This window comes from Mesocricetus auratus, unplaced genomic scaffold (assembly GCF_017639785.1).
Source record: "Mesocricetus auratus isolate SY011 unplaced genomic scaffold, BCM_Maur_2.0 Super-Scaffold_6730, whole genome shotgun sequence".
Lineage (NCBI taxonomy): Eukaryota > Metazoa > Chordata > Mammalia > Rodentia > Cricetidae > Mesocricetus > Mesocricetus auratus.
The window spans coordinates 94,186,278-94,198,423 of NW_024429184.1; the positions used below are offsets into that span (position 1 = coordinate 94,186,278).

The following is a 12,146-nucleotide window of genomic DNA, read 5'->3' on the forward strand; positions in this document are numbered from 1 at the left end:
CCATCAGCCTGTCAGGGCCAGAGCTAATTAGGGTGAGTTAGGAGGGAGGGCAGGGTCAGATTCCTCAAGAGCTAATTAGCTTCCCACAGTGGGGGAGGGGTTTTCTCAGCCACTGAGTAAGTATGACCCTGGTCATAGACTGATTCTCCCAGCTGCCTGTGACTCATCTGTCCAGGCATCTTTGTTTGTTCATTGTTCAACAGTGTAGAGCCCCGAGTGCGTGCCAGCTGGGCACTGTGGACAGAAAGAGAAATGGTGACCTCACTAACAGGGGGCTGACCCATGGCCTCTGTCCTTTCCACTTCCTGCTGCCTCTTCCCCCAGAAAGACCCCGGACACAGCTATATGGCCTGACCCAGCCTTGGCCACCTGTAGCCGTGTGGCCTTGCGTCTGTCAGGAATCTCTGAACTTCCTCACAGAAGTTTCTCTCTCCTGCACTACAGGCACACAGTGGCTGTTACCCAGTGCGCTTGGGAGAGCCAGATGAATGAATTCAGTGGGCCAGTGTAGCCACTAATCAGGGGTGGGAACACTGCCACGCTGCCATGGCTTCTTTTTTATGTGAATGTGTTAACCTTCCCTTTTTTAAAAAAGACAGGTTTCTCTGTGCAGCCTTGGCTGTTCTGGAGCTCACTATGTAGAATAGGCTGTTCTCCAACTCAGAGATCCACCTGCCTCTGCTTCCAAGGGCTGGGATAAAAGGTGTGAGCCACCATGCCTGATGTGTTAACCTATGTTTTTTAAAGAAGTTTTGGGGGCAGGTGAGACGTCTCAACAGGCAGAGGTACTTGCTGTGCAAGCCTGGTGACTGAGTTTGACTCCCGTGTAAAGGTAGAAGAGACCTGACTCCATACATTATCCTCTGACCTCCACACATGCAACGTGGTGCATGCTTCCCCACAGTGATAAACTTAAAATACTTACAAATTAAATGTTAGCAGTGTCTTTCTATAAAATATCAAGCAAATGGCCATACTCTGAATTTGAAAATATGAAGGATCCCCAGGAAGGTATATGGAAGGTGTTCTGGGGTTGCTTTGCCCATTTGGGAATCTTTAGGCTAAACACTAGTCTCAGAGTTGGAGTCAGAGAGGTAAACATGTCAAGCGAGTCCCTGAGAGCTGCGCTTGAGGTGAGAAGATAAATCAGGAGATGCACAAACACTTTAATCTCAAAACAGTGGTGAACGCTACAGAGGGAAAGCAGAGATAAGACAGACAGGAAGGCCCCACCAGGGAGGGCGCGCTGTCAGGAGGAAAGATGGTCCCAGCACACACAAGGCCTTACCTGACCATGCCTCGTCTTTCTTCCTCTTCCCCGTCTTCAGTGTAGAAGAGAGGCAGAGCTGATGTGAAACACTCTCAAGGGGTGAGAGCGGTCAGTGGCCAGGGGGACCATGGGAGATGTAGTCAGTGAGAAGTACTGTATTAGCATCCTTCCAGGGCAGTCCATTGGGCAGGCCATCCTGCTCAGCTTCATCCCTGAGTTTCATGACAGCCGATTCTAGGAAACCCGAGTGAAGATCAGATTTCAAAGAAAGGGTCAGGTGTGGGAGGGCGTGATGACTGTCTGTCTGTACACCCATTTGCTAACTAGGCCTGTGTACTCTCTGCAGCGTTAGGCCGGAGCACTAGCTTCACTGAAAAGGACCTGAAGGAGGCCAAGGCGTGGAGCCAGCAGATTGCAGCCCAGCTGACCACCCCTCCCAGCTCCAACTCCCGAGGGGTCCAGCTCTTCAACAGGCGCCGGCAGAGGGTGAACGAGTTCACCTTGGAGAGCCGTGGCCAGAGGCCACCGAAGCTTAGCCAAGAGGCCCTCCAAGCAGGGCATCCTTCGGGCCCCACAGGCCATGCCCCAGGCCTCAGTCTGAGACCTCCATCTCCACCCAAGCCAGGCCCTCCAAAGCACCCCAGCCCCCGAAGCCCCAGCAGAGGGGTCCCTGGTCACATCATGGAGGAGTACTCAGAGGAAGCCAGTCTCCTGCAGCACCTGGAGAAGGTTGCCAGTGAGGAGGAAGAAGTGCCCCTGGTGGTTTATTTAAAGGAGAATGCAGCCTTGCTAACAGCTAATGGGTTGCACCTGTCCCAGAGCCGAGAGCCCCAACAGTCCTCACCAAACCCTCCAGCGACTGAGGTGCACAGCCCAGCGGCGGACGTCAACCAGAACCCCTCCTCGCCTGGTGCCACACTCACCACACCAGCGTCCAACGGCCACCACAACCAGCCCACCGCCGACGTGAATCAGAATCCCCCAGCCACCGTCACCCCTGTCCAGCAGAATTCACCGGAGGCACAGTGTCCCCCAAATGGCACACCCGATTCCAAACCCAGCACTCCGTGTGCTGATGGGCAGCGCCAGGTGCCAGCAGAGGAGGTGAGATCCAGCATTCTCCTGATTGATAAGGTGTCAGCTCCATCATCTGCCACCAACACCTTCTCTAGAGAAGCCACTCCCCTCCCCAGCTCTGGGCCACCAGCTGCAGATCTCACGCCCAGCTCCCTGCTCATTGACATGCAGCCTAGCAGCCTAGTGGCATCAGCAGAACCAGAGATGTCTGGACTTGCAGCTGTCACCACACCCACTAAGGTATACAGTGAAGTGCATCTCACGTTAGCCAAGCCTGCATCAGTGGTCAACAGAACGGCCAGGCCTTTTGGGATCCAGTCACCGGCGAGTACCAGCCAGATAGAGCAGAGCCCCATGATGGGAAGAAGACATTTTGGAGAGAAGGCCTGGGCTCCCCCAGCTACCACCATGGTAGACAGGAGTCCCCAGCCACAAAGGCACATAATGTCCCGCAGCCCCATGGTAGAAAGGAGGCTGGTTGGACAGCGAAGCCCAGTCCTGGAGAGGCGCCCCTTAGGAAGCTTCACGCCACCCCCTACCTATGCTGAGACTTTGTCGACAGCCCAGGTGGCTTCCCGGGTTAGGTCTCCTCCCTCTTACTCCACCCTGTACCCCAGCTCTGACCCCAAGCCGCCTCATCTGAAGAGCCAGGTAGTCCCTGCCAACAAGACAGGCATTTTGGAAGAGTCTATGGCCCGCCGAGGCAGCCGGAAATCAATGTTCACTTTCGTGGAGAAGCCCAAGGTGACCCCGAATCCAGACTTGCTGGACCTAGTGCAGACAGCTGACGAGAAGCGGAGGCAGAGAGACCACGGCGAGGTGGGCATGGAGGAAGAGCCCTTCGCCCTGGGAGCTGAGGCATCCAACTTTCAGCAGGAGCCGGTAGCTCGGGACAGGGCTAGCCCTGCGGCCACTGAGGAGACTGTCCCCGAGTGGGCCTCCTGCCTCAAGTCTCCTCGTATCCAGGCCAAGCCGAAGCCCAAACCCAACCAGAACCTCTCAGAGGCCTCAGGGAAGGGGGCTGAGCTCTATGCCCGGCGCCAGTCTCGGATGGAGAAATACGTCATAGAGTCATCGGGCCATGCTGAATTGGCCCGCTGCCCTTCACCTACCATGTCCCTGCCTTCATCCTGGAAGTACTCCACGAATGCCCCTGGGGGCTTCCGAGTGGCATCCCTAAGCCCGGCGCGGACTCCGCCTGCCTCTCTCTACCACGGCTATCTGCCGGAGAACGGGGTCCTGCGCCCAGAGCCTACCAAGCAGCAACCATACCAGATGAGGCCTTCACTCTATGCTCTGTCTCCCGTCAAGGAACCTGCCAAGGCCTCGTCGCGTACCACCTCGTCACGCACTCCGTCACGCACCGTCTCACCTCGGGCTGCCTCCCCAGCCAAGCCTAGCTCCCTGGACCTGGTGCCCAACCTGCCTAGGGCAGGGCTCCCACCGTCTCCTGCTCTGCCTCGGCCTTCCCGCTCCTCCCCAGGCCTCTACACTGCCCCCGTCCAGGACAGCCTCCAGCCCACCGCTGTGAGCCCCACCTATAGCAGTGACATCTCCCCCGTGTCTCCCTCCAGGGCGTGGTCTCCTCGAGCCAAGCAGGCCCCCAGGCCTTCCTTCTCTACCCGGAATGCTGGAATCGAGGCCCAGGTGTGGAAGCCTTCTTTCTGCTTCAAGTAACACCTCCCAGTGCCTGTCTTGCCCCCTTCTCTGTGGGTCAGATGTGGCTCAGGGCTTAGCGAGGAAGACAGGCACCCAAGGATCGAGGTGGCCATGGGTGGACCATCTCCCCTGTCTGAGCTGTAGACAAAGGGGTTTAGACTCCGTGTCTGGGTGGTGAAGAGGGTCATGGAAAGAGAATACCCACGGAGGGTCCCGATAAGCAGAGAGTCTTTCCCTGGTCCTGCAAGCTTCAGGGGTGGGAGTCTGATGACAGTGTCTTGCTGGGAGAAGTCCCAGGGGGGTCTTCATGGGGACTCCGGGAACAGACGACCTTTCTGACACCCGTGAATCTGCAAGTCCTGGGTGCGCCTTACTCATAGGGCTCAGCTCCTGGCATCTGGCTTCCTGCTTCTGGATTCTCACCTTCACAGGGTGTTTCTTCCCCTCTGCCTTCTGGACGTTTCCTCTCTACTGCCTCAGAGACCTTTGCCTGGCTCCGCCTCCTCTCCTGAGCCCTCTGCTGCCTGTGGACTTAGCACATCACCGCTGATGCTTGTCTTACTGCTCTCTGAGATTCTGCTGCCTCCTCCGGGACCTGACTCTACGCCGGGAGGGAAACTCCTGGGCCCAGACCTCAGTCCTTCCAACTGCCTTGCCTTCACTGTTCCGGGGTGAGGGGACATCCCAGGGTATCCCTGAGAAGAATGCCATTTAGAGGGCTCTGCAGATATGAGTATGCTGTTAGGAGAGTGACCCTTTAGTGATACGGTAACCTCAGCCACGGTCTCCCTGACCAAAAAAAATAAGCCACCTCAGTGCGACAGACAGACAGACAACACGGGAGAGGCCATGGAGGAGTGTTCTAGACTCACACCTCCCATTTGCTGGGTGACTTTTCTTCTCTGGGCCTTAGTTTTCCCATGTACGAAGTCTTCCAGTTGTGATAACCATTGAAGACTGAGAGATGAGGCCGGTGCCATGGGTGGAAGTCTCAGAGGCGAGGGGACTGTCACGTAGAAAGGAAGTACAAAGGATGGGCTGAGGCTGCAGGACACAGGAGCTAGCTTCCCAATGGCCTGGTGAGGAACAGTCAGATTGAGCTGCTGTAGCCAACCAGTCAGAAGCCTGGGCTCAGCCGGTGGCAGTGGGAACATAGCTCGGTAGCTCAGAAGACAGGGACACAATAGACCCTAGAACTTTGAGGGAAAGCCTTGGACTTAGACGTGGGTTCTGACAGACTGGGTGCGCACCTCGGGCCTCAGTTTCCCTGTTCATACAGAGGGTATAGAGTCAGGTAGCCTGAGATTTCCACTCCCTGCCTCCCTTTGATGTGACACAACCCCCCCCCCATGCCCCTAGAACTAGTCGTTGGGGGCGAGAGAATGCAGACTCAAGAAGACACATTTAGATGGAATCTTCCCAAGATTCGGGGCTAGGACCACCCACTTCCTCTTCCCCAGCCCTATTTCTGGGCTCCCAGAGGGGCAGGGGTGGTGGAGGCGGTGCCCATGCTGGGCTGAGTGCGCAGTTTCCGTGAGCTTTGGGCTTGTCTCTATGGGAACAGGGGTGGCTTGTCAGTGAGCTCATCCACACAGGAGAGGGGATGCATGTGGGAACTGTGTGTGAGCGCAGCTCTTTCAGGCCAGGTCTTCCCAGAACAGAGAGAACCTCTAGGAGACCCCGCTCTTTTGCACCTGGAGTGGGGGTGGGGGCGACAGTGGAGGAGCCCCTCCCCCACCCCGCGGCCCTTGTCACCAGGCTGAGCTCTTTGCCACTTGGTTCTGTCTCCTGTTCTCAATACACTCTGTCTCAAATCTGTCTTGCTTCTTTCTTCTGCGCTGTTGCTGCCACGGGTTGGGGCTCCCTCTCTCCTCCCTGGTTTCCGGCCTGGAAGTGAAATGGACTGGCTCAACTGCTGTGTGTGCACGCGCGCATGGAAGTGAGGTTGTGTCCCCGAGTGCGACAGTGCCTGCAGTGTGTCTGGGTCTGCTGGTGCCCGCCCTGTGCTGCCTGCGAAAGGAGGGCGCTTTCTTCCCTTCACTCCTTTCCCGAGGCTGGCCCAGACGGTGTTGAGGGAAGAGGAAGCACGCTGCTGTGTGGTCCACACTGGTTTGCAGTGATAGGGTCTGTAGCAGAGGCTGGCCTTGAATTCATGATGATCCCCCTGCCTCAGTTTCCTGAGTGCTAGGACTATAATCATGAGCTTCTGTACCTGGTTCTTGTTGTTTACTCTTTTTGTTTTGCTTTTTGAGACAAGGTCTCGCTGTGTAGCTCTGGCTGACCTGGAACTTGCTAGATAGACCAGGCTGTCCTTGAACTTGCCGAGATCCACCTGTGTGTGTGTGTGGGGGTGTTGAAGTGTCTTCCACCAGAAATTTCACTGTTCAGTCTCCTTTTTCATGTAAATTGGACTGTTTCCCACGTTTATCACCGATCCTGCCTGGCTCTCCTGGTGGAGAAGAAAAGGCTGTGGGGTCAGTTCTGTGTGAGTCTGCAGAGCCCCTGCCTGTCTCTGGCCCTGGTTTCCCTTCCCTTGGTTCTTCCCAGTGCAGTGACTTGGCTGCAGGACGTGGCCCCAGAAGTTCTGTGGTCACTGACAGTACTGTGGTGACTGCTCAGCTTTGGTCTCTGCCCCCTCCAGAGGCTGGGGTGACTGGCTGCCACTATCTGAATTTTCAAGGAGTCTGGAAGGCACGGTGCCCTGGGCTCCTGGGCGGAAGTCAACAGCTGCCTCCTCCTTCCTTTCTGTGTTGTGCCTACTCTGACCCCGTGGGGTCAGCCCTCAGACATGGCAATGAGCATGAGGTCAGGCCTGGCTTGCCTCCACAGTTCAGCCTGTCCCTGAACCATGTCACTTCATAGACCTGGCTGAATCTGATGACTCCTTCCACTTGTTGGACCGGCAATCCCCTATGACCAGGAAAGGTGAAAACAAAATTTTGGAAATTGTTAAACAGTTCTCACAGCTCCTCTAGCCTCTTCCGGTTCCGCCTTAACGTTGTTGACTGGGGCCAGGTGTGGTGGTGCACGCCCTTGATCTCAGCACTCAGGAGGCAGAGGCGGGAGGAGCTCTGAGTTTGAGGCCAGCTTGGTCTACATAGGGAGCTCTAGGACATCCAGGGCCACATAGAGAGACCCTGTCTAAGATAACAACAACAGAACATTTGCTGACTGACTTGGGCCATGAACTCGGAGTGGCACTCGTTAGAAGATGGGACATGCCTGAGCCCCTTTGATTGGCTTTTGGCTCTGAGACTCTGGCCTCAGTCTCCAGTCCTTCCTGTCTCACCAGGGCAGAGGCCTCCCTTGAAGCTCTTCTCCACAAGCCTGTGGTATGGTATGCCTCCCACAGGTGGCCCGGCTGTAAGCAGAGATGTGTCACACACAGAGAATAGCTCTCAGGGGCTCTGGCTTGTATGTACACATATAACCCTGACCCTGAGAATAAAACGGGGAGGAGGCCTTGTGCTGAGAAGGCTTCCTTGATGACTTGGATACCCTGGAAAAGCCTCCATAGACCACTGCCACATAACATCCCACCAAAAGGGTCCTCTTCTGGCTCCTCCTAACGGTCCTTTCCAGTGAAAGGGCAGAGGTTGTACTCGTCTGGCCGCTGCTGTTGTGTGACTGGGGAATAGATGCCATGTACTTCTACTGTTTTCATTTGATTGGCACGGACTAAATTCTCCACTGGGTGAAAGGATGACTAGCAGATTACCGACTGGGTGAAAGGATGGATCTTGTGGGTGATTCAGACTCTGATTGGGATGAAGTCACTGGCTGGACCCAATGGCTTAGCAATGAGATGAATGGATGATCAATAGTGAATGGGGACTCAACTGAAAGCCCAGGTGGACTGCTTATTTCTGGAATATGGGTGAACAGCTAGATAGTTTAAAGTAGCGTGCTTAGCCTGTATTCCCAAGCCCTCCACTTTCAACCCCCTTAACACTGTTTAAGCACATGTAGCCTTTGAAACACACGCACGCACACACACACACACACACACGCACACGCACGCGCACACACACCCCAGCTGGGGAGAACACTCTGGGGTGTTATTTACACCTCTTGGCTTCATTTTCCTCACTAGTGAAATGGATGTGATAAGGCCAACTTCCCAACCAGTCTGACCTAACTGGGAGGAGTAAGAGGTGATGGATGAAGATGGAGCATTAGACGGATAAGTACTCCAGTAGATAGGAAATGGGTTCGCCACCATAGCCATGCGGTGCTTTGTAACCTCAGAGATGGTCGCCGCCTGGTTACACAGAACCCGGCTCACTGTCCCTGTTGCCAAGAGTGAAGGCAGGATCAGAAGTTCAAAGTCGCCGGGCATTGGTGGCGCACGCCTTTAATCCCAGCACTCGGGAGGCAGAGGCAGGCGGATCTCTGTGAGTTCGAGACCAGCCTGGACTACCAAGTGAGTTCCAGGACAGCCTCCAAAGCCACAGAGAAACCCTGTCTTGAAAAACCAAAAAAAAAAAAAAAAAAGTTCAAAGTCGTCCTCAGCGACATATTGAGAGCCAGCCTGGGATACATAAAACCTTCTCTCAAAAATGTTTATATATATATATATGTACATATATATATATATACACACACAATTTAAGTTACATTTTTGAATAGATAAAACCCCTATGGTTCAAAATTCTAAACATACATAGAAAATAGTAACTTAAAAAGACTGGTTCCCACCCCCTGTGACTGTGTGCAGTGTGCCTGCCAGCCCCATTCCTTAACTTCGTGTGTCTTTCCCATCTCTCCTCTTAGCAGTATCTGTTTAGCCGTTCCCTCCAAGGAACGTGCGAGCATGCTGTGTCCTTTCACACGAGTTCTTTCCTCCCGGCTTCGTGGACACCCCATTATACAGAGGAGGAAGCTGAAGGCTAGAGGGCTGGACAATCCTTTGCCCATTCCCTCCCACCAAGTGAGGGAGCCTGTCTCCAAAGCAAGCAGTGGTTGACCCCAGATGGCAAAGGCTTTTAAAGCTTCTGCATTGAGTTGAGCCGCCTGCGTTATTACTTCAGGCACTACCTGACTTTGTTGAGTACCTTTCCTATATCGATCTTTTCCAAAACCCTGACTCTGGAAGACCTGGCACTAAACCTCCCCCTCGGCCTCTCTGCTCTCTCCCCAGGACCGCCCCGAGAGCCTGCCCACGTCCCCACCCTGGACGCCGGGCGCTTCCCGGCCCCCCAGCAGCCTGGACGGCTGGGTGAGCCCGGGGCCGTGGGAGCCGGGTCGCGGGAGCAGCATGAGCAGCCCCCCGCCGCTGCCGCCGCCGCCGCCAATGTCCCCCTCGTGGAGCGAGCGCTCGGTGTCCCCGCTGCGACCGGAGGTCGAAGTGCGGCCTCCGAGCCGCCAGCTGCAGGCGCTTCTGGCGCGCAACATCATCAACGCGGCCCGGCGCAAGAGCGCCTCCCCGCGGCCAGCGACCGCCGAGCCCCTGCGGCCCTTTTCCCCGCCGCAGGGGCCGCCGCCGCGCATGCGCTCTCCGCAGCCCGCCCGCCCCGCAGGCAGCTTCCGCGGAGGCGCCTTCGCCCCCATCCCGCGGAGCCCCTTGCCCGTCGGGCCTTCGTCCTGCGCTAGTCCCCGGAGTCCCCAGGCCACTCCGTCCAGGCCTTTTCCCTACCGTCGCTCGCCCACAGACTCCGACGTGTCCCTCGACTCTGAGGACTCCGGGCTTAAGTCGCCTGGCATCCTGGGCTACAATATCTGTCCTCGAGGCTGGAATGGCAGCCTGAGGTTCAAGCGTGGTAGTCTCCCCACCGAGGCCTCTTGCACCACCTAAAGTTTCCCACCCCGCGAGGGCCGAGCCAGAAGAAGCACCAAGTTTGGGGAACCCCAGCACTGGGACCCCTCAAGGTCTGACCTCATTGGACAGCCCGGGAGAATGCGGTCAGGGAAGGAGAGCTCTGGGCCTGGGCGCTGAGTAGCTAGTCACTCAAACCTGGGTTCTAGCCCTTGGCTCTGTCATTCATTCGTGTGACCCCGAGCAAGAGCCCCCTCCCTGTCTCTGACCCTCAGCTCTGACCGATGCAGTAGTCTCCAGACATTTTCCCTTTCCATCCACACACTCGCGCCTTGGGGGACTGCTACTGTGCACCCCACCCTTGGGCCTGCACCATGCCAGGCTTCCATGCTCTGCCCTCACTCTGTTCTCCAGCAGCCTGGCAAATGAAGTGTGTGCTGAAAAAAAAAAAAACCTAGGCCATGACCCATGCCCAGGCCCTGGCTTGACCACCGGCTCCTGGCACCAAGTCCTAGGCAGGAGCAGCTGTTTTCCATCCCTTCTCAGACTGGCTCTATTTTTAACCTGGTGACCTTTTAGAGAGATCTCCCAGGCAAGCTCAAGGTGCCTTACTGGGCCCCTCTGGGGAGAAGGAGCTGGAAGATTCTCCCTAGGTTCTGCCATGCTGCTTTTTCTACCCCAGCTCAGGGTGTCCAGGGTATCTGTATGGCCAGGGCAGAGCAGTATGCACGGTGCTGAGTTCCCCGGGGCTACGCTTCTCAGGAGTCCCAGACCTCTGCCCTTCTCAGCCTGCTCATGGCAAATTTGAGTTTTTTCAAAGCTGGGGGGAGGAGAGATGGCAGCCTTACATGGCTGCCTCCCCTCCCCGTCTGGCCTTACCTATTTGGAAAGAGGTACTTGTTTTGTAAGCCATGGCTAGGATGCGTTGTGGGGAATTCGGTATTGGGTGGAGGTGGCTCCTAACCTCTGAGGATTCCCACCCTGAAATGCGTCCTATGGGTATTAGAAAGGGAGGGTGAGGGTGAGGGACCACAGGGCTTGAATTCAGAGACAGTGCCCCTGGCTGGGAACTCAAGAGGCCATGCCAGGGTGGGCCTGTGTTTCCAGCCACCAAGTAAATGTGTCTTCCCTTCGGTTTCAGGCCGTGGCCTAGTGTCTACACTGTGCCCAGGTGAGTGGGCACTGCTATATTCCTTTTCTTTACATCTCACTCTGGCCTAGCTCATGCCTCTACCAGTGGCCTTGAGGAGCTGGTCCCCTAAACTTTAGTGACTCTGATTCCAATCCCCAAGAGCGACACTGGGAAGAATGTAGCTGAGTTTTGTCGTTTTCATTATTGGCTGATTTTAACCCTTGGGGTTCAAAATATCAGCTTCAGACTTCGGAACCTGGGGGTGTGGGTGCTGGAGTTCAATGAGGTGTAAATATATGTAGATGCAAATATATGTAGGTGAGGGATGATGTGATTTGGTGCAATTAGTAGATTTACCCACACATCAGGGTGATCTAGAGCCCACGAGTAAGGCTAGGGGAAGCCAGGGTAAGAACGGAATAGTCAGGGTTGGGATGGAGTGCATTGGAATAAAGGGGAGGTTCGTAATGCCCATTGTGGGGAACCTGGCCCTATGGGAAGATGAGAGGGTACTCAGCTCAGTTAATAATAAATGGACACATTTACCAAAGCCCCCACCTGCTGCAACATCCCTTGTAGCTAAAGAGTCTCAGGCTAGGAATGCCTCCCAGAGAAGAGACACTATTAGACATCTAGCTGATGCTGGAGCATGGATCAGCTTCTACCTGCATTTCCTTAGAGAACCAGCAGGAGGCAGCGTGGAGAAGCTGTTTCTGCTATTCTGGCATAGCGACTGCCTTCTCCCTTATGGTCTCCTCTAACACACTAGAGCTTGCCTGTATCCTGCCTCGAGCCTCTTGTAGAATTCAGAGAAATAAATGCTTCCTGCATTCTTCTGCCTCCGGTGTCATTTTTGCCTTCCAGGAAGTCGTTCTTTTCTTCCCAAATATATATATCAGCAGATAGAATATCTGAGGTGCATGGTCTTGGAGTTTGGAAGACATAAGAACAGGTGGAGAACCTTGGGACCATAGACGTCCTTGGACTGAAGCCTAGGTTCTGTCATTGGTTAACTAGGTGGATCTGAGTAAGCCATTCCCTCCCCATGCCTTGGCTTCCCCATCTGAGTGATAGGAGAGTTGATCTAAGTAGTGTCTTGGAGTAATACTGCTACAGGAATGCTGTTGCTGGAGTGGGCAGAGCCAAGCTGGATCAGGGTCCAGTGCTCTGCTACCAGTTCTTCTCTGCCATCAAGATTCCAGGAGGTTCCATGTGAGTTTAGGCAACTATAGTGAGACCGGGGTCATCAGGGA

The 12,146-nt window shown here is 55.2% G+C and overlaps 1 protein-coding gene across 5 annotated transcripts in view; it reads left to right on the top strand.

Annotated features, from left to right (window-relative positions):
• Synpo (synaptopodin) overlaps positions 1-11,725 on the top strand; it is a 65,659-nt gene extending 53,934 nt beyond the window's left edge. For 3 of the 5 annotated variants that reach the window (XM_040741763.1, XM_040741762.1, XM_013116814.3), the window contains 2 exons: positions 1,617-3,994; positions 9,147-11,725. In XM_040741763.1, the coding sequence (XP_040597697.1) occupies positions 1,617-3,994; positions 9,147-9,800 (3,032 nt within the window). In that variant the 3' untranslated portion in view covers positions 9,801-11,725. Of the gene's footprint in view, positions 1-1,616; positions 5,821-9,146 lie in introns of those variants that run through there. The other 2 variants (XR_001196773.3, XM_040741764.1) reach the window with 2 other exon arrangements.
• Positions 11,726-12,146: the final 421 nt, after the last annotated feature.